Here is a 27,143-nt window from a genome sequence, read left to right on the forward strand (position 1 = left end):
AAGAAAAGGGATGAAGGTGGAGCAAGACTGTGAAAGGACAGAGAGGGAATGATCATATCCATATGGAGGAGGAGGCTGCTCCCTCAACTTCCTGAGACCAAGCGAGGCAAACAGGGAAAGAGGGAAATGGCACGCTTAGAAATGAGATCAGAGAACTAGAAAGAAGTGAGCGTTATAAGCACAAACATTGATTTAAAGGTGAGTCAGATATGGTACACAGTCTTATTGTGTCTATCTGCATACTTAAGAGCATGTAAGAGCAAGCATTTAGTGCTGTAAGAGAGTGAGACTGTGGGGCCGGACTTGGTTTCACGCACCAGTGATCAAGTGAAGTCACTCAGGGAATTCTTTCTAAACTGTGGGGTTTTTTTTGCTCGCAACTCTCTTCCTTTCTGCCATCTGGAGCAGTGAAACAGTGAAGCACTTCCTATGACTGCTCAGTGCTCGTCGGGGGCTGTTGGCTACAACCCTGCATCTCTGTGCTAGCAGTTTTAGGGACATGAGGACATTGTTTTCATCATGCAGGTCTCTGCACGTGAAGTCTAGACCTGTCTGCTGTCACTACACTTCTTCATGGACTGCCAGCTGCATGTGACTGCACTTTAGTGGAGGTTGCAGACATCAGCTGAACTTCTCCGAGGGGTTCCTCCCCCTTGTTTTCCTTATAAGGCAAAAACGACTGAGTGGAAAATCATTTGAATTTTGTGGTGGCTCTGCTCTGACGTACACTTGGATATCGCTCCAGATCTCTATTTTCTGCTCTGCTCTATGTTCCGCTTCGTGGAAGAGTTTTTAATACTGGTCATTTGTAGGGACAATAGATGCTTTTATTAGTGTTTACATGAGAGTTGACTGTTTTGCTGACCTTCCAGCATCAGCTGGTCATCTTTGCTCTGAGAGTAACATAGCAGGGAAGAAACCTTGTTGAAGATCATCCTCCACCTGAACAACTGCCAAATCTTCATACTGAAGGAACCGGTCCTGGAGACACCCTCTGGATTGCGCACACTACTGGGGAAAGCGAACATATTTTATTATGTCAAGACAGTACTTGGCTTCGGTGAAGGTCAATTAGTTTTGTTGGAAGTAATTTGAAGACTTTTATTTCTTGCAGTGATGAAAAAAGTGTGTGAGCTGAGGTCTTCTTTTGACCTTCATCCTTTCTCTGCTTGCCTTGGATCATTTTTTTGGAAAGCTACCACTGATTTGTTTATCCTGGCAGTTACAAGGTGGATATAAGGACTCAAAAGTTATTTGATAGTGGCCTTCTTGCACCATAATGACGACACCAGCATGGTACCACAGGGACATTAGTCGGGTTCAGGCAGAGGAGCTGCTGGCTCGAGCCGGGCAGGACGGCAGCTTTCTGGTGCGGGACAGCGAGTCTGTGCCTGGTGCCTACGCACTTTGTCTACTGTAAGTAACAGCCACACACACATAGATTTACACACACCAACTTCAACTCTCATCCGTACTTGCTGGCAGGTTGAATTTATCAGGAACAACCAGTAAAGTGAGGAGTTAACCTTCATGTTGTGACTCTCTTGCTTAGTACTAAGTATGGTTTCAAATAAACCCACATGGTATTTTCAGAAGTTGTTTAATTCCAAGAACATGAATGATCACGTCTCAATCTTGTGTTCTGGCAGCTGTCCCCCATGAGGATTAAATTTATACATGAAACATACCTACTTAAGAACCATTGAGGCTGAGGCTAAAAGGGAGTGAGCTGTTGGAGAACACCGTGAGTGTGTAGCTTGGAGGTGTTTTTAGGTTCTCACATATGCTCTGTCTGCCATTTATTATAGATTTTGGTTGAAGAGTAAGTCAGCAAGCCTTTCCGGATCCCCACTAGATCAGAATAGTTCCCCTTTTCTCCACCTGGCCTCTGGAGGGAAAGACGGCACTGCTCCTTTTTTACTCTCCCTTCCAGACACATTCCTAAAGCCTGAGGCCTCCAGCATTCAGTGTTTTTTTTTTCTACTCTCTAATTCTTTCATACTCTCTCTCCCCTTTACTCTCTTTCATCCTTCTCTTTTTCACTTCCTTTCGCTGTCACCTTAGCATTCTACATGACTCACCTCCTCTTTCTGCTTATTTCTGTTCTTCATTTTGTTTATTTATATGTTTTACCCACAGCAGCTCATTTTTATTTCTCAGATTTTATTTAAAAGGCAATGCCATACAAATTCATTTCTATGAAGGCTTTACATTCATGGCCCCAAAGTGGCTGAACCACAATATTGAGGAATTGATAAGGGCTAAAAAATAAGACATAGGTTGAAGCACATAGCAGATTAACAAGATTGCACTGCCTAGTAACAGGGTATGGCATGAACCACTCGATGTTGTCTGTATATTGGTTGTTGAGGCCACTTCAGTATTTATTGTGTAGTTTATTTTCATGGTCACTAATAATCATTTTTTGTGCTGTCTCTAGATTCCAGCGCCATGTTCACACTTACCGCATCCTTCCTGATGCAGACGGCTTGCTGGCTGTTCAGGTGAGGGGGCACATTGTTGGCTACTAAAGAGAAAACCACCGTGACACATTAAACGCTGTGTTTAATGTATCTAGAACACTAATCTACTTGTTTTATTCAGGGGATAGCAGCTGAATTAACAGAACATGTTAACAAGTAAAGGAATACTGGGCATTTTATTATATGTGCAATGTTGTTGTATACAAGTGTAACATTTTCAATTCCTTAAACTGTAAGAACTGTAAGAGGACAAGAGGAACAGTGCAATTCTAGTGCTTTCACTGTGCTTTGGTTTTGTTCCATCAGTGTTTGTTGTCTGTGTGTGTGTGTGTGTGGCTCCAAGTGACTGCATGTCTGGTGAATGACTTCAGTAGTTTTCTGAGTAAATGATGTGTTTCACACAGATTCCTTCAACACCCACACATAGTAACTATCCCGTGCAGAATTGCTGGAATGGGTCATTTTGCATGAGCATGTGTGTGGGTTTGTGATTATTTGTGATTTGATGCTATGATGATTTGTTTAATACTATAAATACTATACTATATCAAATGAAAAATATATAGATATAGTTATATCTTATATAGAAAGATATAGTTATGTATATGTATACTGTGTTACTGTGCTTTACATGTGTTAGTCCTATCTGGGATGTTTATGTAGTTAAATTCATACTATTTTTTAAATTAAAGGCACATGGAGTCCAACATAACAGTTGCAGAAGTAAAACGCACCATAAACCCATTAGATTTTCTATAATTAATCTAACACACACACCCACACACACACACACACATTTTAAGTGTACCACTTAACCTCAATAACTAAGCTGATTGCTCTTTTAAATGCTGTAGCTACAAAAAAAAGAGAATTTTCCTTGTGTGGACCAGCTACATGTCCCCAAATAGTTAGATATTTCTGTTTGTGGAGACATTTGTTCCCCACCAAGATATAAAAACATGTCCCCCCAACACACAGACACGCACACACACTTTTTCGTTTTCTGTCAGCAGTGCCTTGTGGTTGATTCTCTCTTTAGAAGTAAGAATAGTTGCTGGTTTCTCGGTTCATTTTATTTAAGTGGCAGACTTTTTCCAATCCAGCCTCTCCCACTGTCTCTTTCTGCCCTTTTAATCGTTTTTCAAGAAGCTCTTTTCCTCCAGTCTGGAGGAAAATGCTGCTGTTTGAAGAATGTTTTGGCGACCAAAGTGGATTTGTTGATTGAATATGCCAAAATGGTGTTGTCTACCATATGAGGAACATACAATTTTCTAACAAAAAATAAAAAAGAAATAAATAACATAACAAATAAAATGTATGCATAAATGTGCTGTATGTATTTTTGCCATGTTTTAGTACACATATTACACAAGGCATGCAGTATTTGTAGCAACAGATTATAATTGTTTTTTTCTAATTTAACAGCTGCATTTGGGTTTTGGAAACTGCAAGAAACTGGTCCACATGGTTTATTACTGTGTGATGAAACTGGGTTCTGTTTTAATTTTCAGAACAGTGGCAGTAAATATAAAAAGCTGGGCTGGTGCTTGCTTCTTTAAATGTTGGGCAAGTTTCCATGGCACTGTTCTGCTCTGAAATTATTGCAAAGGGTATAAACTCAGTGGCTCGAGTAGTGGCTAGAGTAGGGGCTGACCATGAGGGGTTTCTTTATGTTTGGTGGAAACAAGTGTGAAATCCGTCTGTTTGTCATGGTGAAATAACTCTCTCTCTCTCTCTCTCTCTCTCTCTCTCGCTCTCGCTCTCTCTATCTCTGTGTGTGTGTGTGTGTTTGTGTGTGTGGGCATTTCCTTTCGTACAGACCACACAGGGAGTGCAGGTGAACTGTTTCCGAACTCTTGGTGATTTAGTTTTAGGATACCAGCAACCCCACAAAGGCCTGGTAATCCCTTTGCTTTATCCAGTCGTAAGAGAGACCGAACTAGTGGATGAAAGTTCAGGTAAGACACATGCACACACATTTTTTGTCTTATTGTCCTTGAAAGGATCTTGATATAACTATTAAAGCAGCTATTTAACACTGTGCCTAGACTTAAACCTAACCCTAGGCTTAGCTTCAGTTACAGAAAGGAAACCATTTGGCACTTTATATTAGTATATGTTAGTATATAGTATATTAGTATATTAATAAAATCTTCATGGTTTATTTATTTATTTATTTATTTATTTAATATTTTGGTTGTCGTTGTGAGGTTCAGCAAGATAAAAACTGTGAACCATTCCTTTCTTTGTGGGGATATTTTGACCCTACCAGAATATAACAACCCGCACATGCCTTCATTTCTTGTTTATTTATTTATTTATTTTTTGGACAGCACTGTCACACTTGAGTGAGCAATCAAGACTACAATCCTCTGCATTTATATGCTACCACATCTTGCTTTTCCATGCATATGAAAAATGCAATGCTACCACAATCACAATACACACTGAATCCAGACTTGGGTGTGCTTATAATCGAATTGTACTTGTTATGATGTTATGAAACAGAACAATGTGCATTTTTGTGTTAAACACAATTATAAAAATCCTAGGAATTTTTAAAAATATTTGCTATGTTTGTCTGTGAAAAGTAAAAAATAGTATAAAAGATGTATATAAATAGAAATAATAGATATACTTCTGATTTCAGTACACTTGTCACTCAAAGAATAAAAAAGGCAGGTGGTCATCTAAAGTATATTAATGCTCCAATACACTGTGTTAATTTTTTCATGCTGTCAAAGACTGGAAGTGAAACCTGTACTACTCTGGCTCACAGTCTGCTAGAATGTTTGGAAAATTTAGCTCCTGAAAGTTCATAGAGGGAAGATGCCTTAAATGCATAAACAGAACTGTATTCCCAAATTTGTCATTGTGGTTTTCATAATGTTATGTGTTCATGTTGTAGACGGAGATGATGAGAAGCCAGGCTCAGTGTGGAACCCAGTGGTTTCCTCTCCTGCAGTCCAGGCGCCCCCTGCAGTCCAGTCACCTCCTGCAACTCAAACACCAGCATCTCAGCTACTGCTGCAAAGACTGCAGGGCATCACCACAACCAGGTGAACTCAGCCGTCTTTCTATATTACACATGCAACTTTCTATATTAAATAATTATCATCAGCTTGATGGTTACCAAAGAGGTATAGGGACTTATAGCACAGTCAGAAATGAATGATATGGCATTACAAATGGTATAACTTTATGTGTGTGTATAGTAGTGTGACCTCTGAGATGGTGGCTCTGCTTGGTGAATATTTGCGTGGTGATGTGACTCTGGATCTGGAGAGTTTGAAGAAAGGGGGCTCAGGATTACACTTTCTCCAGCGAATCCTCTGCACCACCTGCCATAAACTGCACAGGTACAACTCCACTCTTATCTGACAGAAATATAGACTTCATCATGGTAGATTTTGGTGAAAATGGCATGTATCTGTGTGTGTGTGTGTGTGTGTGTGGTTACTCAATAAGGGGTTTTCTCACGTTTTCCAGCCAGGGACCCGTTTAACAATTACACCCCTTTAACCGTAAAATGGATAATTTGCCTATTTACTATAGTCACAGTGCTTATTATTACTGCATTTCTACAGATACACTATGTAGCCAAAAGTATCTGGACACCTAAACATCACTCCCACATGTGGACATTCCACACACTGTTGCCAAAAAGTTGGAAGCACACAATTATATAGAATATCTTTGTATGCTGTAGAAACATTAACATTTGGGGTAAAACAGAATGCTGACTGGTCTTCAGTCCTTCTCGCCTAACCTCTTTCCCTGACATTACTAATGCTCTTGTGTCTGACTGGGTAACTCTCCCCAGCCAGACTCCAGAATCTAGCTGAATCTATTGACTTTCCCAAAAAATGGTGGGTATTATAACAGCAAAGGGGTGACTAAACCTGGGATAGAATATGTTCAAAGAGCACACCATATGAGAGTGAGTGGTCAGCTGTCCACTTTTGGCCATAGTTCACAATTCATTAGTGCCAAACTGATATTATTTATAGGCCTTTTTTTTGTTTTGTATATTGGATTAAACAAATTCAAAGACACATGGCCTAATAGCTATGAGACATCAATTTTTAATCTTTGATAATGATGGGTTGTGATTTCCTTCTTCTATAACAATGCTCCAGACCCCAGAACTGTTCTAGAAAATACTGCTATAATATATAATCAAACAGAAGAGGATAATATCTGTCTTTAATTCTGGCATCTACAGTGAGATTGATCAGACGATGTCCAGTTTGGAGACCCTGGCTAAAGTCTTTGACCATCCAAGTTGTCCCTTGTCCAGTCCTAAAATCCAGGTAAACTATATGATCTATATTTGAAATTGTTAGTAAAGTTTAGACTTGAAACAATGTAGAGACTGTAAAAAAGAGTAATTTTTGCACTCTCTTTCAAATTTTAGTACTTTTTAGGACTAAAAAATATATAATTAATATAATTCATTTATATGAATGAAGACAAGTCTTATCCTAAATAACTACAGTCCGTCATTCAGTCTAGTCCAACATCTGATTCTACTCATCAGACATTTGCCTACTTAAACGGGTGTATTTGCACAGAGAAATCATTAACTTCACTAACTTGTCTCTAATGCACTTTGCACAGCAGACGTTTTTACCTCAGAAGTGACAGAGAATTCAAGACAAGCCTTACTCTGTAACACATGTTTATTCACACTATGTAGTCTCAGCTGTCATGTAGAAGAACTGTGTGCTTTCCGAAAAAAAAATCTCTATTGCCCACATTATTAGTACAAATGTGTTACAAGTGACTGTAAGTAAAACTCACTGGCCTAAGTAGATTTTCACAACTCAACTGCAAGCTGAAAGAAAGCCCATGACTACAACATCTTTATTGTGTGCCTCAGTGTGATTGTCAAAGTTACTGAGTATCAGATGAAAGAGAAAAATCTCTCAAACACAGCTTGTCTTTAAGCTACTGTCAGCTGCTTAGCTCTTACTCTGTTTGTCTGATCAAGCAACATTATCCGTGCCTCGCCAAGCTAATTATCAGGATAACTCACAGAAGCTCATGAACATTATATTACACACAATACGTATTATAATATTCTTCCTTTGCTCAATTACACACTACAGCTTTAAAAGATGATGGCTTTGCACTCTAATAGCTATATGCTTTATAATGTCTAATATTAATATCTTTGCAATGTACTTTGCAATGACAATAAAGTTCTATCTATCTATCTATCTATCTATCTATCTATCTATCTATCTATCTATCTATCTATCTATCTATCTATCTATCTATCTATCTATCTATCTATCTAATATCACCTGTTTTGAATTTTTCAGAATATGGGAAAGGGTCCAGAAGAGAACCTTGATACCCTGCTCTACAAAATATCAACTCTATGCAACCTGCTGTCATCTCTAGAGAAGAGGGTATTCAAAGTCACTACACATTCATCAGTCATAAGTCACACATGCTGTATTACTTATTCCTCATAAGAAGTGTTTATTACTTTATTTCCTTTAGATTGTTATATTTAAACTGTGCCATGACTTTCACAGGTTCTCACAGCCCTCCAAGAGGCTGTGGCCAATCACAACCTTTCTGTGCAGCCGGCACCTGTACCTGAGCCTGTATCACTTGTAAAATCTCCTGCTAAAGTCATTCCTGTGCACAGCTTTCAGGTAAATCCTTGTTCCTCGTCCACTACCATAATGGTGCAGGATATCCAGGGCATAGAGTCAGAGCTTTTTCACTGGGTTTGCCAGGTTAGCCATAATGGTTTTATTAGGGAAGCAGGCTGGAGTGGGGCAAAACATACTTAAATACCCACTGAATATGACAGTGTGGCTACACCTATCTGTATATGACTTGAATAAGATTTTTATTAGATACTAAAATCTTTCCTTACAAGCTAAAAAAAAGCCATAGCCAGCTAAACATTATGATACATATTATGCTAGCATTACAAATCAAATATTTGTAATTGTATTAATGGTAACTAATAATCACAACAAAAACAATTTAGTTTAGTGATCAGGAATAGTTCTTTCTCTGTTGACTAGCTAAACTTGTTAACTAGCTAACTGTGTTACCTGCAGCAAAGACACCATAGCAAGTGTTAATATTTTGAATCTAGTCAGATTTATCTACTATATCGTTATAATAATATAATAAACCAAGATTATGAATAATACAATAATACAAGATTATGAATGCTATTTCTAGACATATTTTTCTGTTTTACTCTTATATTAATAATGCTGTATTTTAGCAAAGAACATTTAACAAGGTAAAATAAGTCTAAAAATTTTATTTAGGTTTAATAATCTTAGCCTTGGTCTCTTGTATCTCTTGAGCCTCTTGTATCTTTTTTATAGGTAAAGCCAAATAATTTTGATGATATTAAAGCTTTTTTAACTTGCTAAGATGACTTTTTCTGGATGACAAATAATAATAATAAAAAAAAGTTTCTTCCTTTTTTTACTGAAATAATATAAGATAAGATAATCCTTTATTCGTCCCACAACAGGGAAATCTGCACTGTAACAGAAGCATAGTGATGGCAGCTAAAGAAAAAGATAATATCAAGGCATGCAGAGGGTCTTCTGTTATTATTATGAGATTCAGTTTCACATCATATGATGCTGAAAACCACATTGACCTCTACTACTACTTCTACTGCTAAAAAAAATAATGTCTGCTACTCCCATGTATCAGTATGATATAGTAATCAGCCATAACATAATGAGCACTGACAGATGATGTGAATAACACTGATTATCTCCTCATCATAGGTGGGATATATTAGGCAGCAAGTGAACATTTTTTCCTTAAAGTTGATGTGTTAGAAGGAACAGTCATAGGTGGCCAAGGCTCATTGCTGCACGTGGGTAGTGAAGGGTGGCCCCTGTGGTCCGATCTAACAAACGAGCTACTTTTGCTCAAATTGCTAAAAAAGTTAATGCTGGTTCTGAAAGAAAGGTGTCAGAATACACAGTGCATCATAGTTTGCTGTGTATGGTGGGCTGCATAGCCGCATACCAGTCAGGGCACCCATGCTGACCCCTGTGCCGGAAAGTGCCAGCAATGGGCACGTGAGCATCAGAACTGGACCACAGAGCAATGGAAGAATGTGGCCTGGTCTGATGAATCACGTTTTCTTTTACATCACGTGGATGGCCGGGTGTGTGCGTTGCTTATCTGGGGAACACATGGCACCAGGATGCACTATAGGAAGATGGCAAGCCGGTGGAGGCAGTGTCATGCTTTGTACCACCTACCTAAGCATTGTTGCAGACCATGTACACCCTTTCGTGGAAACGGTATTCCCTGATGGCTGTGGCCTCTTTCAGCAGGATAATGCGCCGTGCCACAAAGGAAAAGTGGTTCAGGAATGGTTTGATGAGCACAACAATGAGATTTAGGAGTTCACTTGGCCTCCAAATTCCCCAGATCTCAATCCAATCGAGCATCTGTGTGATGTGCTGGACAAACAAGTCCAATCTATGGAGGCCCCACCTCGCAACTTACAGGACTGAAAGGATCTGCTGCTAACATCTTGGTACCAGATACCACAGCACACCTTCAGGGATCTAATGGAGTCCATGCATCAATGGGTCAGGGCTGTTTTGGCAGCAAAAGGGGGACCAACACAATATTAGACAGGTGGTCATAATGTTATGGCTGATATTGTAAATGCAGGCGTGTATTTGCACATATTTAGGTGAAGGTGTTCAAGTATGGAAGGCAGATGGTGTCAGTGGATGTGGACAATGGCGTGCTGCTGTTTGACAGTAAGACCGGCTCATTTGGCATAGAGACAATCACACATGACCGGAGTAAGTTTTCCCTGCATGACTGTAGAACTAATTAACTTAATAATATAGTCCATTCTCAAACCATAAAATATTATACTACTAATCCTTACTGTATTACAAAGCTCTAAGAATTTATTGTAATGTTTGTTTGAATGTCAGTTGTACAGCTGGTAAAGTTTCAGAGCAGTCCAGCTAAGCTGAGGATGGTAGTGGACAGTCATCACAAGCCTCCAAGAGAGCTACTGTTTGAGAGTTTTAAGGTTAGTAAAAAAAATATTAATTTATAAGGAAATAAAACATGATAGGGTATATAGTGTTTGGAAAATAATCGATGACCTTGTGACCTTGTAACACTAACTTCACAGAAATTGCTCACAAAAATTTGCCACTGCGATTTTTTTTATTCATTAAAGAAAGACACATCATGTATTTTTTTAAATTATTTTAAAGTGGCATTTTATATTGTGCCATCTCTATAAAAAAGATTAGTTACTGTTATTATTATCATTACTATTATCAGTAACCTCGCTTTTCTCATTCGGTTGAAGTTAACAAACAAAACAAAAACACAGCTTGTCACGGACCCCAGCAAAGTCTTGTTATAGTGCAGAAACAAAGTAGAAAGAGAGAGGAACAAAGAAAAGAAAAGAAACAATAAAAGAATCAGCATTTTCTTCAAAATATTAACATTTACGTATCTTCCCTGCAGAAAAGAGAGGCTTTCTGCCAGCTTCTGCAGCTGATGAAGAACACATTCTCCCAACAGAATGAGCCTGACATTGTCTCAGTGTTTGTGGGCACATGGAACATGGGTAAAGCTGGAAATGTATTGTTTCAAATGTATTGCATACTTATAATATTTTTATAAGGTGCTTACAAATAAAATACAGCTATGTGGTTATCATTATGCAGTAGTTGTACAGTAAATGCTGTATTGTGTCTGTAGAGCAATTCAGCTTGGAGCTTGTTTCTTCAAAATGCATACAAAGTCAGAAAGATTCAAACCCTGTCCCTGCCATAACAATAATCTTACCTTTTATTATTATTATTATTATTATTTTTTTTTTATCATAAACTGTTACAATTTGCATATCTGAGACCATATTCGAGAGGCAGATACATAAATGATGTAAAACACAGGATGTTAACATGGGTTTAGAGATCAAGGCCATCTTCTCTTATTCTCTAAAGTAAGACAAACTGTAAGACAACATAACCACATAAAAGTGAAAACCAGCTTATTATTATCTTTACCTCTTTGTAGGTGGCTCTCCCCCTCCTCCTACTCTACAGTCGTGGGCTACATGCTGTGGTTTGGGGCTGACTCCTGATGACTCCACGGCTTGTCTGCCTCATGATATCTATGCATTTGGCACTCAGGATAACCCTCAAGGAGAGAAGGAGTGGACTGAGCATATCAGAGCCACACTCAAAAATGCTACCAATATTGACTTCAAACAGGTTAAAATAGTAAAATCATCACGTTATTATGTCTTCATATATTATTATTATTATTATTATTATTATTATTATTATTATTATTATTAATGTAACTTGTTTTTATTTCTTTTGCTTGGATCCTGTGCTGTGTGTAAATGTCCTGTAGGTGGCAGTGCAGTCTCTGTGGAACATCAGACTGGCTGTGTTTGTAAAACCAGAGCACGATGGGCGGATCAGCCAAGTAAACACAGCAAGTGTGAAGACAGGACTGGGGAATACACTCGGTACAAAACGTTCACAGAGTCTTTGTCTTTCCTTCCCTCTCCCTCCCTCCTTATCTCTTTCTCACACTCAGTCAATCACTCTCTCTCTCTCTCTCTCTCTCTCTCTCTCTCTCTCTCTCTCACACACACACACACACACAGAGACACAAACACACACCCACACACTTTTTGTGTGTTTTAAATGGTAGAATATTTGTGATACAATCTTGGGCATTTGTGTGGCAAATGTTACAATTAAGGTTTGGTTTGGTTTGGTTCAACATCAAACTCTCTCTCTCTCTCTCTCTCTCTTTATGGCCCACAGCCAAATATCGAACAAATCTAAGAGAAAAGCAAATCATTAATCATTAAGCTCAGGTTTCATACATGCAGACAAACTCCAGAGAGCAAGAGTAGCTCAGCTATTTCAAAATCACTGTCACAAATGCCAATGATATCGATCTCAAATAGCACCAAAAAAAGTTGACACAATCATTATATCATAATTATTCTCGGTAAGTTAAGGATATTCGGGTTTCGGGTGAAATTTCAGGATGCACCTAAAATGCACAATAACCTTAAATTAATTTGACCTTCTCTACACTTTTGAATGCACATGTCCAACTGTTCAGTGTTTCAGTACTTTTTGCATAACTTGCTGTTCTCTAACAAGGTGCTTAACGGCAAAATTCACAACTGGTGTTTGATCCATGAATCGAACAATAAATTTTCTGGTTCAATTAGAATTGGTATTTAAACAGTCCTCTTCATCATGCTGTTCACATTTTGACATCATGAGACCAAGACAACACCTAACTACACCTAATTGATCAACAGTACCTCACCATTGCGAGGCTTCAAACAGGATGTTCTCAGAGGGAAGTGGCCACTGAGCTTAGAGTGTCACAGAGGTTCATCAGCAGGTTGCGACAGAGATACAGAGAGACTGGAAGAGTCACAGAAAGGTATAGAAGTGGACGTCCTTTGGCCACATCCCATGTTGATGACCGCTTCATTGTGAACAGTGCCCTGCGGAACTGGATGATGAATGCCACTCAACTCCAGGCACATTTAAGGGAGGTGAGAGGCACCCAAGTGTCACGTCAGACCATTCAAAACTGTTTATATCAGTGTGGTCTGCGTGCTAGACGACCTGCAAGGGTAACTGACCACACCACCAGGCCAGGGAGCATTTACGCTGGACGAGGGACCAGTAGGCCTCAGTGCTATTCTCTGATGAAAGTCGATTCATGCTGAGCAGAAATGATGGCCGCCAACGATGTTGGAGACGTCAAGGAGAGCGCTATGCATCAGCCACTGTTGTGGTGGAGTTACAGTCTGGGCAGGTGTGTCTACTCAATACAGAACTGCCCTACATCTTGTGAATGGTACAGTGACAAGCCAATACTACTTGAATAACATCATTAATCCAGTCACTGTGCCCCTGCATGAACAACACAAGCTTAATTTCATCTTCATGGACGACAATGCTCCAGCTCATCGAGGTCGCATCGTTAGGGAACAGCTGCTGGAGGCTGGGGTACCTCAAATGGAGTGGCCTGCACTTTCTCCAGACCTGAATCCCATAGAAAACCTATAGGATCAGCTGAGTCGCCATGTAGAGGCTCGTAACCCTGCACCCCAGGACCTCAATGACCTGAAGGCCGCTCTTCAAGAAGAGTGGAATGCCATGCCTCAGCAGACAATAAGTTGACTCGTGAACAACATGAGACGTCGTTGTCAAGCTGTAATTGATGGTCAAGGGAACATGACAAATTATTGAGACATTGACATTTTTTGTTGTGGTATACCCACCATTGTTGGCTTTTGTTTCAATAAATTGTTTGAAATGAGGCAATCACCATTGCATGCTTCTACTTAAATTCCCTACTTTCATGATATAATATCACTGTAGCATGAACTTTTTACATTTTCCAAAAAATATATATATTTGTGCAATGTTTTTCTGAATGGTTGCAGGAAACAAAGGGGCCGTAGGGATCTCCTTCCTCTTCAATGGGACGTCCATGGGCTTTGTGAACTGCCATTTGACCTCTGGCAGTGAGAAAGCACTCCGGTATGCATCCACACCCCTAGTCACAAGCACGTTTAACACACTGACTGTTAAAATAGTTTTCAGTAGTACTAGCCAACTTCCTTTCCTGTTAATTTAACAATCACAAAGTCTAGTGATGACAGACTTCAGTGCTGATTGACTGAATCATGTTTTCCATGCTGCAACCCAGCCTTCTAGCCTTGCATATTGTATTCTGACTACTGATCACTCCCTTCCAGGAGGAACCAAAATTTTCAGGACATCCTCAGACTGTTATCGCTTGGTGACCGGCAGCTTGCTGCCTTTGACATCAGCCTGCGCTTTACTCATCTCTTCTGGTGTGGTGACCTGAACTACCGCTTGGACCTTGACGTTGAGGTCACTCTTGCCTTATATGGTCACCCTTTGTGCATTCCCCCATTTTTAAATTTTTTTTATTATTACATTACATTTCTGTGCTAAGCTTTCCTTTTGGTTATTCACATGGGAATCTGGTTTGCTCAGGCCCTTGCAATCAGTTCTTCAACTAAGTTTATTTTATATTATGTTTCAGAGATCAAGACCTCTCATGCCTGATTGATGGTCTCTCTCTCTCTCTCTCTCTCCTACAGGACATTTTAAAGCATGTGTCAAAGCGTGAGTTTGATGAGCTGATGTATGCAGACCAGCTGACGAGAGAGCGCCATAAAAGAAAAGCGTTCTTTAACTTCAGTATGGCTCTAATTTATTCATGCCCCTTCCTAGACAATACTGTATTTATTCTTGGCTATTTCATGCACTTTAAGTATCAAAATCTAAATATGCAGCTCTTCTGGTCCATTTTAACCGAAGGTTATACAATGGTAATAATACATCGATTATTTCAAGTAATATCAGACAACCAAAATTCCTCTCAATGCTTTACAGCATAATGCCCCATTGTATCATGGTCTTATTCATATTTAAGAGGAAATAATAAAAAAATAGGCATATGCACTGACCAGATGAAATGTAAAATAATGTGGGTATGTTTTTTACTCACATGGTTTTATTAATAGTGATGGTGACTGTGTTTGAGATCTGACATGTTATCTCTGACATTGTGTATTCTTTCTCTTGCTCACTCTTAAGAGGAAGAGAAGATTACGTTTCCACCCACTTACCGGTATGAGCGGGGCTCCAGAGACTGCTACCTATGGCAAAAATACAAGACCAGTGGGGTAAAGCTCTTTTCATTACATCTACCTATCTTGCATTTAATAGTCTACTGATGTCTACTAATGCAGTTTGAGACACCAGTTGCATTTTAGGACACATAATGCAACTAATTTTAGAATGTTCAGATACTGTGGGGCGTGTTTAGATATTTACACAAGTTAATATACATATGTATATACACTGTATGTTATTACATTTTTAGTTATATATGGTATGTTAACAACCCAAATGAAATATTAAGAATAGCATGCATGTATGTCGATATGGCATTATTTAAAGCAGGACAGAATACAGATAGTTCAGCTTACTAACAACTTCTTTTTCCCACCACATGTTTTTCTATTTTAACCTTTACTGACTCTGGCCATGCGGTAAATGTCTGCCCGTAAGCCTTCAACACAGTCTACACTTCAGCCAGACATTAACCAACATCCTGTATACGTGTTATTTCACTGCACAATGTCTACCATGAAACATCGGCAAAGACCTAAATAGGAAAATATTTGATGCTATTTTTATTGCTCTAAGAGACACCCAGGGTCATGTTTAGGTCAGTTGTGACCTCTAAAATTGGGTTGAGTAATTCGTTACTGTAAATGATAGCACCAGGTGGTGCATTATGTTTGAAGCTAATAGATGAATTGACATAATATAATGGGAATTTCATATAACACCAACCCTAGTGCAACTTGTTAGAACCTAATAAATACACATACATACAAACACACATACACAGACATAATTGATTCCAATTCTGTCTGTCCTCAGGTTCGTGTGAATGGACCTTCATGGTGTGATCGTGTCCTGTGGAAATCCTATCCAGAGACTTACAGCACCTGTACTTCATATGGTGTGTTAAGATTCACATAAGATTCACACTAGATTCACATACTGTATTATTAATAATAATAGTAATAATAAAATATATATAAAATATATATAAAATATTATAATAATAATAATAATAATAATAATAATAATAATAATAATAATAATAATAATAATAATAATAATGGGGGGCATTGTGGTTTGGTGGTTAGCTTGGTAGCCTCACACCTCCAGGGTCAGGAATTTGATTCCTGTTACCAGCATGTGTGTGTGGAGTGTGCATGTTCTCTTTCAGGTATTCCAAAGACTAAATTGTCTGCAGTGTGTGAATGGGTGTGTGAGTGTGTGTTTGTAACTGTGCCCCATGATAGACTGGCATCCTTTCCAGGGTGTACCCTCACTTGTGTTTCCCAAGTCTCCTTGGATAGGTTCCAGTAGGATAAGCGGTGTAATGATAACAATTATAATAATAGATACACATACTATCACTATCCCCCCCTCTATATATATATAGAAGATGGATGGTCACAAACCATCAAGCAAAGCTGAGCTGCTTTTTTTGCAAAAAGAGTGGTATAAAGTTCCCCAACAGCAATGTGAAAAACTGGTGGAGAGCATGGAGCCAAAACGCATGCAAATCGGGGTTATTCCACCAAATACTGATTTCTTAATGTTATGTAGCCAAAGCATTAACACAATTTGTTTACAAATTATTTGCATTTTGTTTTATTTGAGTTATTAAAGCTCTGCAAATACTGCATGATCTTGGGTTATTTTGATGTGTTGTCATTTCCTGTAAATATACACTCTAAATAACAATAGTTATATTTTGAATTTAGGAGAAATATTACCAGCAGTTAACAAAAAAATGAAACAAAACTGTTCATCTCACCAATACATGCACCTGTAAGACAAAAACATAAGAAACTGATTTTGCGGTGGTCTCTTTTTTTTTTTCAGAGCTGTATATATATACATCTCACAAAACATACTATTTTTTATTATAGTTAATTAAACAATACATTTTACATGCATATGTAACAAATATGCAATCTGTTAACTAACTTATATTTTAACTAACTTATATATTAGTAATTCTCTCAAATAAACTTAGGATCTTAAATGAATGTAAATAACAAATATTTTTCAAGCACAAGACCAACTCATTTTCATGACTAGACTAAAAATGGATTGTTTATACAGAAAAAGTAGTAAAAGTATAATTTTCATGATACCTTTTTTGGCATCCAGTTGAAGCTGCCAGAATCTAAAAGATTATATGGATATTCACATACTAATGTAATGAATGTGTAATGACTGTTACAGATGTCATATAAGGAGAACACGCTCACAAACCTTTTCAGTGATAAGCACAAGGACTAAAACGTTTCCTGAGAATATGTTTGCAGACACCACAACACTGGTCTGTGGTCCACCATCAGAGTCATATTCTGCATGACTTGCACCTTTGAAAAAAAAACAAGATCAGCAAATCAGTTAACAATAACAATACAGTAAATGGCTTTGAGTTTAAGGTCAAGAGTACAAATAGCTCATTGACTGCTGTCTGAAACACGTATAGCATATGTATGAACACCATTACATTAGTACTGTGTTGGTAATGTGTAAGCCTGTAGAACACACTGCCTGATTTATACATGTGTTCAGTCATGACATTTTTCATTGTGGACTTGTTCAAGTTTTAGTCATTTCCTACAGGTTGTACCGATGACATCTTTACAAGTGATCACTCTCCTGTTTTTGCAACGTTTCAAGTCAGTGTGTCTGCACAGTTCCCTAAAGCAGGTCTGTAAATGATGTGAAATAACGTCTTGTGACTTTCTCTTTTGTTTATTTGACTGACTGATATACATTAAAACAATTTATAAATGATTCATAACTGATACTAAAAAATCACCAAACACAACTACTACAAAATATTTTCATTTTCTTTATTTTTATTTTAATACATTAATATTTACTGCATATAGTTGTTCTGGAAAAGAAACTTTCTTAAACATGCTATGATTGATTAATATTCTTGTGTGAATCAAATATATCTTTTATTGTTTTGGACTTAGACTCATGTTCGGACCGGTCTTGGATTGAACTAGGGTCGGTTGAGGCCATAGTGAAGACTGCCAGCAAGGCCAAGTTCTTCATCGAGTTCCACTCTCGGTGTCTTGAAGGTGATTTTTCTTCACCATTTTCACCAGTTTAAGAGGAACCCAAATGTTTGCCTGTCTTGTTGTCATCTAGTGAAATGACCATGGTTCATAGCATACATATGGGAGTTATATGTTCTCTTTTTGTTCTTTTTCTGTGTAGAGACACGTCGTTCAGCAGAAAATGACTCACAGAGCTGTGATGTCCCGGGGTTCCTCAAAATGAGCTGGTCTTTCAAACAGCTTCCCAAGGTTCCATGATAAACCAGTGACTATTTCTTTATTTGTTTAGATCAGAATAATTAAAGAACATGTAGTGTCTAAAGAATGACAAAGTATACTGGTAACATAGTTCACAGTTTTGGAAATATAGTGCTATTTATACATATATATATTTATAGTATATGTAGGATAGGTTTATACCTATGACAAAAGTCTTAGGTTTGTGTTAATGGTAAAAAAGAACCCAGCAATCTGGTGAACCAGCATTTTCTCTCTCCAGCTTCAGCCTATTGTCTCAGATATGGCATGCCTTCGGGACCAACACTTGCTGCTCTCTGTGAAGTCGTGTGATGGCTTTGAGTCATATGGTATTTTGTAAACATTTTCTCTGTTCATTTACAGTGACCTTCATTGAAAAGGAAGATGTGTGATAGTGAATGCACAATGAGTGAATGTGTGTGATAAGAAATGGCACATGGCATGTATGTTATTCCAGGTGAATGCTGTGTGGCTCTGCAGTCCATAGTGGCAAGTAACTCAGAGTCATTTGAAACCTGCCTGACCCACAGGGGTGAAGAGATGGGTTCCATCCGTGGTCAAATCAAGGTCTATATACCACTGAACAAGTACCGGTCACAGGAGAGGAGCTATGGTGAGTCTCACCTCTCCATTAATTCTTTTCAGTTCATTATAGTTTACTAATATTTGACCTAGTCACATGGTGCCCTTTTTGGCTCTTCTGCTTTTGGTTCCTCTGTTTTCCTTTTCATCTGTTGTGACTTCCGCTTTTGGCTTCCTAAAGACACAATCTGCCCAGATGCATCCTGGGGCATTTGGAGTGCCATTCTTAGGCTTCCCCCCAGACAGTTATATTATTTATAAAGTGTAAAATCTTTGTTTCTTTACAGAATGGATCTGTATTGAAAAAGATGAGAAGGGAATAGTTAAGAGCCCCTGGTCTCCCCCACCCAGCCGAGCATCTCACAATCCGTGAGTAATATATGCCTTCGTCTTTGCTGCTAGTAGGAAGTGAAACTGTTTCCCATAAGACTTTTTCATTTACTGTTATTCTGAAAGTTCACATACCTAACTGAGCATTTACTCAGTTTCAGTTGATTTTATTTGGATCTTTTCCAGTGTATCATCCTCTTCCCGTACAGTGGCTCCAAATAGCTACACAAACCCAGCCTACTTCATTTTCGAAGGCATTCCTGTGTTGCGGCAGGTAGAGGAAGACCCATCACCCAAAGAACCCAATGTAGTGTGGGCCAAGGACTCTGTGATTCAACTTCCTAAAGTAACAGGGGGACATAGCCATGACTGCAGAGCTGCTCGCAGATCTGATTTCACAGAAATTGAAATCCCTGGATCCTTGCCACCATACACACCTCCTTGTGACCGCCAAACTCATATTACACCCTGTCCAATTTCCTCATACCAACTTTTTCCTGGACCAGACCAATCAAATCCTCCCCAAATCCAGAAAAACAAGACTTCATTTCAGTCACAAATTCAAAGGCCTAGCATAACTCAGGAATCAATGTTACCAAGCAAAAGATTTGAGAATGCCAGTATGAGCAGTTCTGTCTTCACACAGGATGTGCATGGGACAGTTAAGAAGGACTATTCCAGGTTTCAGCAGGAGCGGCCAATGCCAGTGCGTAATGGACCAAAGTTATACCCGTACATGTCCACTAGAGTTCCTCTCTCCAAAGCATCAGTTTCATGGGTGAAGGATCAGACGCCTGTAGCTTCAGGAGATAACTCACTTACTGCTCTACAGATTGCCAAATCATTGAGTGAGGTGGACTTCATGCCAGCATGCAAGAAGTACCCCTCAAACCAAAGGTCAGCTTTACCAAGGCATTATGGGTATGAGTATACCGTAGCCACTGAGACCAGTTACTGTTGTGAGAAAGAGGTGAGTTGAAAGAATCTTTATGCATAAGATGATTTAAAGAGAAAATACTTATTAAATAATACAGACCACATGTTACAATTACTTTAGCAAAGTTTTTTAAATTACATTGCACTAAATAACAGATAGCCAAAGACATAGACACCTACAGTGCCTTGCAAAAGTATTCATACCCCTTGAGCTTTTCCACATTTTGTCACGTTACAATCACAAATGTAAATGTATTTTATTGAGATTTTATGTGATAGATCAGCACAAAGTGGCACATGATTCCTGGAAAGAAAATTATAAATTTTTAAAAAAATTTTTACAAATAAAAATCTGAAAAGTGTAGCATGCATTTGTATTCAGCCTTTTTACTCTGATGCCCCTAACTAAAATCCAGTGGGACCAATTTCCTTCAGAAGTCACCTAATTAGTAAATAAAGTCCATGTGTGTGTAATATTAGTATAAATATAGCTGTTCTGTGAAGCTGTCAGTTTGTTAGAGAACATTAGTGAACAAACAGCATCATGAAGCCCAAGGAACACACCAGGGAGGTCAGGGACAAAATTCTGGTGAAGTTTAAAGCAGGGTTAGGTTATAAAAAAAAATATCCCAAGCTTTGAACAACTCATGGAGCACTGTTCAATCCATCATCCAAAAAAGTAAAGAGTATAGTACAACTGCAAACCTACCAAGACATGGCCATCTACCTAAACTGACAGGCTGGGCAAGAAGAGCATTAATCAGAAGCAGCCGAGAGGCCCATGGTAACTCTGGAGGAGCTACAGAGATCCACAGCTCAGGTTGGAGAATCTATTCACAGGACAACTATTAGTCATGTACTTCACAAATCTAGCCTTTATGGAAGAGTTGCAATAAGAAAGCCATTGTTTAAAGAACAGTTTGCAAAAAGCTATGTGGGGGACACAGCAAAAATGTGGAAGAAGGTGCTCCGGTCAGATGAGACCAAAATTTAACTTTTTAGAATGAATGCATAATATCTGTGGTGGAAAACTAACACTACACGTTACCCTGAACACACCATCCACACCAAGAAATATGGTCTGACAATCTGACTGAGCTTGGGCTATTAAAAATTTCACTCTCTAGATATGTAAAACTGGTAGAGACATGCCCCAAAAGACATGCATCTGAAATTGCAGCAAAAGGTGGTTCTACAAAGTATTGACTCAGGAGGGCTGGGGATGATTATCATTTTCCTTCCACTTTACAATTATGTGCCACTTTGTGTTGGTCTATCACATAAAATCCCAATAAATTACATTTATGTTTGTGTTTGTAATGTGACAAAATATGGAAAAATTCAAGGGGTATGAATACTTTTGCAAGGCACTGTATTTCTCTTTCTATCAGCTTTTACATTCAAAGTAACATCTGGTTCATTTATGGTCTCTAATTTTGGTCTATAACAATAACAATAACTAACTTCATAAATTCGATCCCCTTATTCAAACACGAGAGTGCAGAATAGAGTCTAGTCTAATCTAGTCTAGTCTAGTCCAGCGGAATGGAAATTTACTTATTGGACATTTGCATTCGGTATAAGCAAAGGCTTTATTTTTTAGCCACAGGTCTGATATAAAATTAGTCAGGACACTGTTGGCTTTCAGTGTGAGATGTTGTAATTTCTATTTGTGTAACCTTACACATAATTTTACTGGTTGAAAATAACTCATATAACAAATTATATAACAAATCTAACAAATATAACATATAACAACAAATTTTAGATACTTATAAACAAGCACTTTATTAGATAGCAGAAATGGGTTTCAAATCACTATTTACTTCAAATATATATAAACACTTACAAAAATTTCATTTCTATGAATCTATTGCCTGTCGAAGGGTGGGTACAACCAAACATTATTATGAAAAACTAAAAATTATTAAAGCCATTAATCACCACTATGTGTGAGAGTGTGAGATGACAAAGAAATTCAATGCCAAACATGGGCATCCCCAAAACAGGCAAAAAAAAGGTAATAAGCGTTAATTAGCTGGATTATTCTAAAAAAATAAAAATAAAAATAAATGAATAAATAAAATGTCATAAAATGTGAGATAAACTGTAGCAGGAATAATATAAAATAAACATGAAACAGTCTTTCATGGGATGGAAAATATGGCAAAAATACACAATATAAAAGTCAAAACAATATATTTCTAATATACATAATGTTTAGGATGTTTTGGATTTTCTTCCTAAGTTTTCCTTGATGCAATAATAATAATTAGTGTCACAGCAACGGCAATCCACATTGCAATCAACAAACTCCGAATTGCAGCATGCACCGTACTCTACTCTCCCCTGAACACTTACTCACTTCCCCGTTCACAGACACAAAACTACTAACTGAACACATCTACCAGCCACACCCACAATTTCACACTTTAACACTCCCATACTTAAAGTTTACCACAACATATATGCTTAATTCACTTTTTTAACGTTCTTGACATTAGCAGGCCTTATACTCTGTTTGTTTGATTATCTGGTTTGACCTCCTTCTGTATTAAGTTTCACAAATTCTTCAAAGTCAAATAATTCAACAATAATCCCCCAAACCTCATTAAATGAACAAGTTGGCAATTGAAGGGAAAATTTGAGTTTAGTGTAAAGGAAACCTTAATAGAGGGTGTTGAATATGAGAGATGAGACTTTAAAATGATTAAACATTTAAGTTACTGAACATTTAAGTTAGACTATTAAGAGTAGGGTTTTTTGGCCCCAAAATTTCTCTGGTGTTTCTAGTGTGGTTTTTTTGTAATTTACAGTGTAGTTTGTGCTGGTGTGGACAGGAGATAATGTGATGTGTTTTCCTGTGTTTAGGTGTCAGTCTTACATGGAGCTCCAGAGACGGTACGAGAGCTGCTTAGTAGTCTGGGGCTGCAGCGCTATACACTGGGACTCAGTCTCAATGGCTGGAATGATCTGGATTACTTCAGGTGAGATGACTGCCCTGAAGGAGAATGTGCAGACAAAATGAACATTTGCCATGTCAAACCAATGTGGTGTTTTTAAATGTAAAAAATAAAGTTATTAAAATTACAGTGTGTTTACAAGATGTTTGCAAAATGCTATTTCCAAAAGAACACATAATAATGTTGGATTTGGTGCTGTGAGAGGCAAATAATGCTTAAACAACTAGAATCCACGGCTGAATTTAGGGTCTAGACACTAGATAAGATCCCTAAAATATTGTAGACTCTACTATTGGACTATTATTGGCCAATGGACTATAATTGGCTATTATACTTGCAGCTGTTGAGAAATCCTTATTGTTATGAGAATAAACATCTTGTGTGCATCACGTTCACTGGGGAAAGGGCAAAACCTCTAATCTTAAACAAGAGCCTGTCTTTTAGCTAGGATACTTATGCTAGACAGTTAGCTAACTAACGTTAGCAATTTTGTCCTTTATTGTTACCCTGCAGTGCCGTGTTTGTAAATTAGCAGTGCTGTAGTAAAATGCCATCATTCTGCGAGATCGGAGCACAGCACAGAGCCGATAATAGCAAGCTATCCAGTTAATGCTAGAGTGCTAGTTAAAACGCACGGAAGAAGGTTTCTCTCTCCAGATCTGACAATGTGCTGCTTGTGCAAGTATGCAACTTTACAAGCTGTCCTTCAGGCTCTGTGTGTCTTTCAGGGTGATTATTTAGAACTATCTGGCTCATAGACAGCTGAAAGAATTTTTTTAGGCTTGGCTCTACTATTTTCAAGTGTGAGGATGCATCCGAGATGGCGTCTGACATATCTGATTAAAATTTCCCTCCAATTTAAATCTGTGAATTACAGTAAATGGAGGGTTGTCAGAGTGACTCACAAGCATCATGGGTTTTTTTTCTTTCTTCATTGACTCAATACTTTCTATCAAAAAATCCAAGACACTAAATTATGAAAAACTGATAGATAGAAGGTCAGACCTGGTAAAATGACAAATAAAAAAATGTATTCCTCTATTTCTTTCTTTCTTTCTTTCTTTCTTTCTTTCTTTCTTTCTTACTTATGTATTAACTAATCTTTACATTTGTAATTAGTTTTTTTCCTTTCTTGTATTTTATTTATTTTGCATTACATTGTTCTTACACATTACACACTTAGATGAAAATATGTAAAATATGAAATACACATCACATACATTATTGCTTTATAATAATAATAATAATAATAATAATAATAATAATTATTATTATTATTATTATTATTATTATTATTATTATTATTATTTTACCAGATCTAGATCATCATATAGTCTTTGATGATTTGGATCTGTCTATTATATATATAGGAGCATGTTTTCTGGATATGGTTTATTATTATGGTTCTGTATTAACAATCTGTCTAGGGTTAAACATAATCTGTTAGCAGTTGTGCTGAGGTTTGTGCTCTTTCTTCTCTCTGCAGTGGGATTACTGAGGAGGATCTGCGGGCTTCTGGTGTAACAAACCCATCACATCGTAGGCGGATCCTGGAGAGTTTGCCCAAGATTTGGGACTGAATCCTTGGAAATGATTGACTGCTTTAAGTTTAGAGTATTTTACTAAAGAAAAGGAATTTGTGCAACCCTTTCCTTGTATCTTTGTTTTAAAATCCATGTATTAATGATGTATATTTGCTTTATTTCTATCAGAGTTCACTGAGGTTTCAGCCACCACCCAAGTCTTAACTTTTATTCTCTGCAATTCCATCTCTACTATTTACCTTGTATAAAGCAGTTACATAAATTATATCTGTTTGCAAGAGGATTTGATCATTCGATCATGATTCAGCTTTTGTGTCAATAATAGAGTATGAATGTGGTCAAACCTGTGAACCTCATCCTGCTAACCTCACCCTAGGAACTCTCATTGTTAAATAAAAACAATTATACTGAGTTTATCCAATATATCCAAAAAACTTGGCCAAGCTATGAAAATAACTTTGCACTACCTGTAAGTAAGCATTGTACATTCCAGTAAGTAAAGGGTGTATCTGAAATTTGACGTGTCCGAAGATTTTGAAACCAGATTGTAAAGTGTCCTCCTGTTTGCCTTGTCTTCATATAAAACTATAAATCTATGCAAACCAACTGCATTGTTCTCATTTTTTATGACGTGGGTCTTTCTGGATCATTTGGACTGACTGTTCTCCTCCATGATCTGAAAAAACCTCCCCACCCCACTTGTGTGACTTGTTTGCTCATTTCAATTAATTAATATTCTATACTATTAAATATTTGTTTTATTTTTATCATCTGCCTACTCATTTAACATTTTAATTTATGTAAAGTTTTATTACTCGTATGAACTATTAGCCCACATGATACCTGGCCAACCTTCTTTTCTTAATTTATCCTTTTTTTCATTATTTATTTATTTATTTTATTAATTCAGTCTTGGACCACAGCTGACATTATATAGTTAGTATTAAGGCATGAACTAATTATTTTCTATGCCAGAAGTCAGCAAAAATACAAAATCTCAACTCATTTTGAACTCTCTGTGTTCTATACTGTGGGTGAGTGTGAGGCACTGAGACAGCAGGAAAAGTAGAGCAGCAGGGAGGGTAATGACTTTTACACACTATTATGTGTTCCACCATGTAGTTGTGTGCTGTTTTTGTCATTCAGATTCTGAAAACTACCCTGTTTCTTGTAATAGGCTGAATGCTTCTCTTTCTCCTTTACCTTCAAACTACCCTCTGCAATCAGACTAGCAGATGTGGCTTAAACTTGTGGCTTAAGCTGCGGAACAGAAAGACTTTTCGTTCTACGTTCTCATGTCTTAACTCTTCTGTCGACATGAAGCTTGGCTGTGTGTTCAGAGCAAGTCTGAAATTAAATACTAGTCCACTTGACGAAAACTATGGAAAGTAGTGAACACTCTTCAGCAATGAATCGACTCAATAGGCACTATTCCCCATAGACAGAGGGGTCCATCCAGGCCTGATGAGATAAGTAAGTATTTGTCCTTCTCACATTCCCACTCAGTTCACTGGTATTCACAGTATTGATGCAACTTCCAACATCCAGTCAGCTATGGTAATCAAGGAAGAATCAGATCCAAAAGCAGAAGTAATCCCCGTATAAGAGTGAGTCATTCTTGTTTATATAAAACATCAACTCTTAAGATACCAATATACAGTAAAGTATAGCATATACTACAGGTTCAACATGAAAAGTGATCAAATAAAAGAACTCACTGACAAGTGGTGGTGTAAATAGGCTTTAAATTGCATTACAGTAAGGGTGACGCATATTGATGTAGAAATGATTCATTTATAAGCTTTCTGACTTTCTCACATAATTTCTAACAACAATCCTGAATCTTCTTTCACTTTCTTTTGTCTATAATTTCAAAATGCCTTCAGACTTTATTTTCTTGCAACATTTCTTGTGGTTTCCTCCAAACACTTCTTTGCATATTTCAATTTACTTATCTGTTCTCTGTCCCTATATTGCCCCTTGTTTCTTTCTTTCTTTCTTTCTTTCTTTCTTTCTTTCTTTTTTTTTTTATTACATACAGTATATGTATGCCAGATAATTTAAATATAATTAACACTAATTACATTTGGGTCAAGTTTGTAGTGGCCCTTTAGCCTAATTGTTTTCTTTTTCAGTTAATTTTTCCATTAGATTCTTTCACTTCCTCTAGTGCATTTCTTCTAAATTGGCGATTTTGTCCAAATTTTTAAAGCAAATCTGAGCTTTTGTGTTTGAGGATGGAGACAACATGAAATGTTCTCTTCATCATGTAGTGTCTATGATTCCTGCT

The 27,143-nt window shown here is 37.6% G+C and overlaps 1 protein-coding gene across 2 annotated transcripts; it reads left to right on the forward strand.

Annotated features, from left to right (window-relative positions):
* On the forward strand, positions 1 to 25,620 carry inppl1b (inositol polyphosphate phosphatase-like 1b). 2 transcript variants are annotated; one of them, XM_058397305.1, is made up of 27 exons: positions 1 to 1,416; positions 2,441 to 2,504; positions 4,303 to 4,441; positions 5,392 to 5,542; positions 5,702 to 5,842; positions 6,709 to 6,796; positions 7,811 to 7,900; positions 8,030 to 8,152; positions 10,195 to 10,309; positions 10,448 to 10,548; positions 10,998 to 11,100; positions 11,553 to 11,749; positions 11,895 to 12,012; positions 13,972 to 14,068; positions 14,287 to 14,425; positions 14,659 to 14,758; positions 15,158 to 15,246; positions 16,013 to 16,094; positions 17,792 to 17,878; positions 18,154 to 18,261; positions 18,401 to 18,489; positions 18,740 to 18,827; positions 18,956 to 19,111; positions 19,368 to 19,449; positions 19,597 to 20,380; positions 23,218 to 23,333; positions 24,796 to 25,620. In XM_058397305.1, the coding sequence occupies exons 1-27, from the start codon at positions 1,280 to 1,282 to the stop codon at positions 24,887 to 24,889; spliced, it is 3,678 nt and encodes a 1,225-aa protein (XP_058253288.1). In that variant the 5' UTR covers positions 1 to 1,279; the 3' UTR covers positions 24,890 to 25,620. The 2 variants fall into 2 exon arrangements, with proteins under 2 accessions (XP_058253288.1, XP_058253287.1); XM_058397304.1 differs by having other exon boundaries at positions 9 to 1,416; positions 5,699 to 5,842.
* Positions 25,621 to 27,143: the final 1,523 nt, after the last annotated feature.

The sequence above is a fragment of the Hemibagrus wyckioides genome, linkage group LG08, assembly GCF_019097595.1.
Source record: "Hemibagrus wyckioides isolate EC202008001 linkage group LG08, SWU_Hwy_1.0, whole genome shotgun sequence".
NCBI lineage: Eukaryota > Metazoa > Chordata > Actinopteri > Siluriformes > Bagridae > Hemibagrus > Hemibagrus wyckioides.

Coding starts and splice junctions, on each gene's coding strand:
- inppl1b (XM_058397304.1), top strand. CDS start 1,280: ATGACGACACCAGCATGGTACCACAGGGACATTAGTCGGGTTCAGGCA. Junction 7,901..8,029: donor TGTCATCTCTAGAGAAGAGG/GTATTCAAAGTC, acceptor TGACTTTCACAG/GTTCTCACAGCCCTCCAAGA. Junction 14,069..14,286: donor GGCAGTGAGAAAGCACTCCG/GTATGCATCCAC, acceptor ACTCCCTTCCAG/GAGGAACCAAAATTTTCAGG.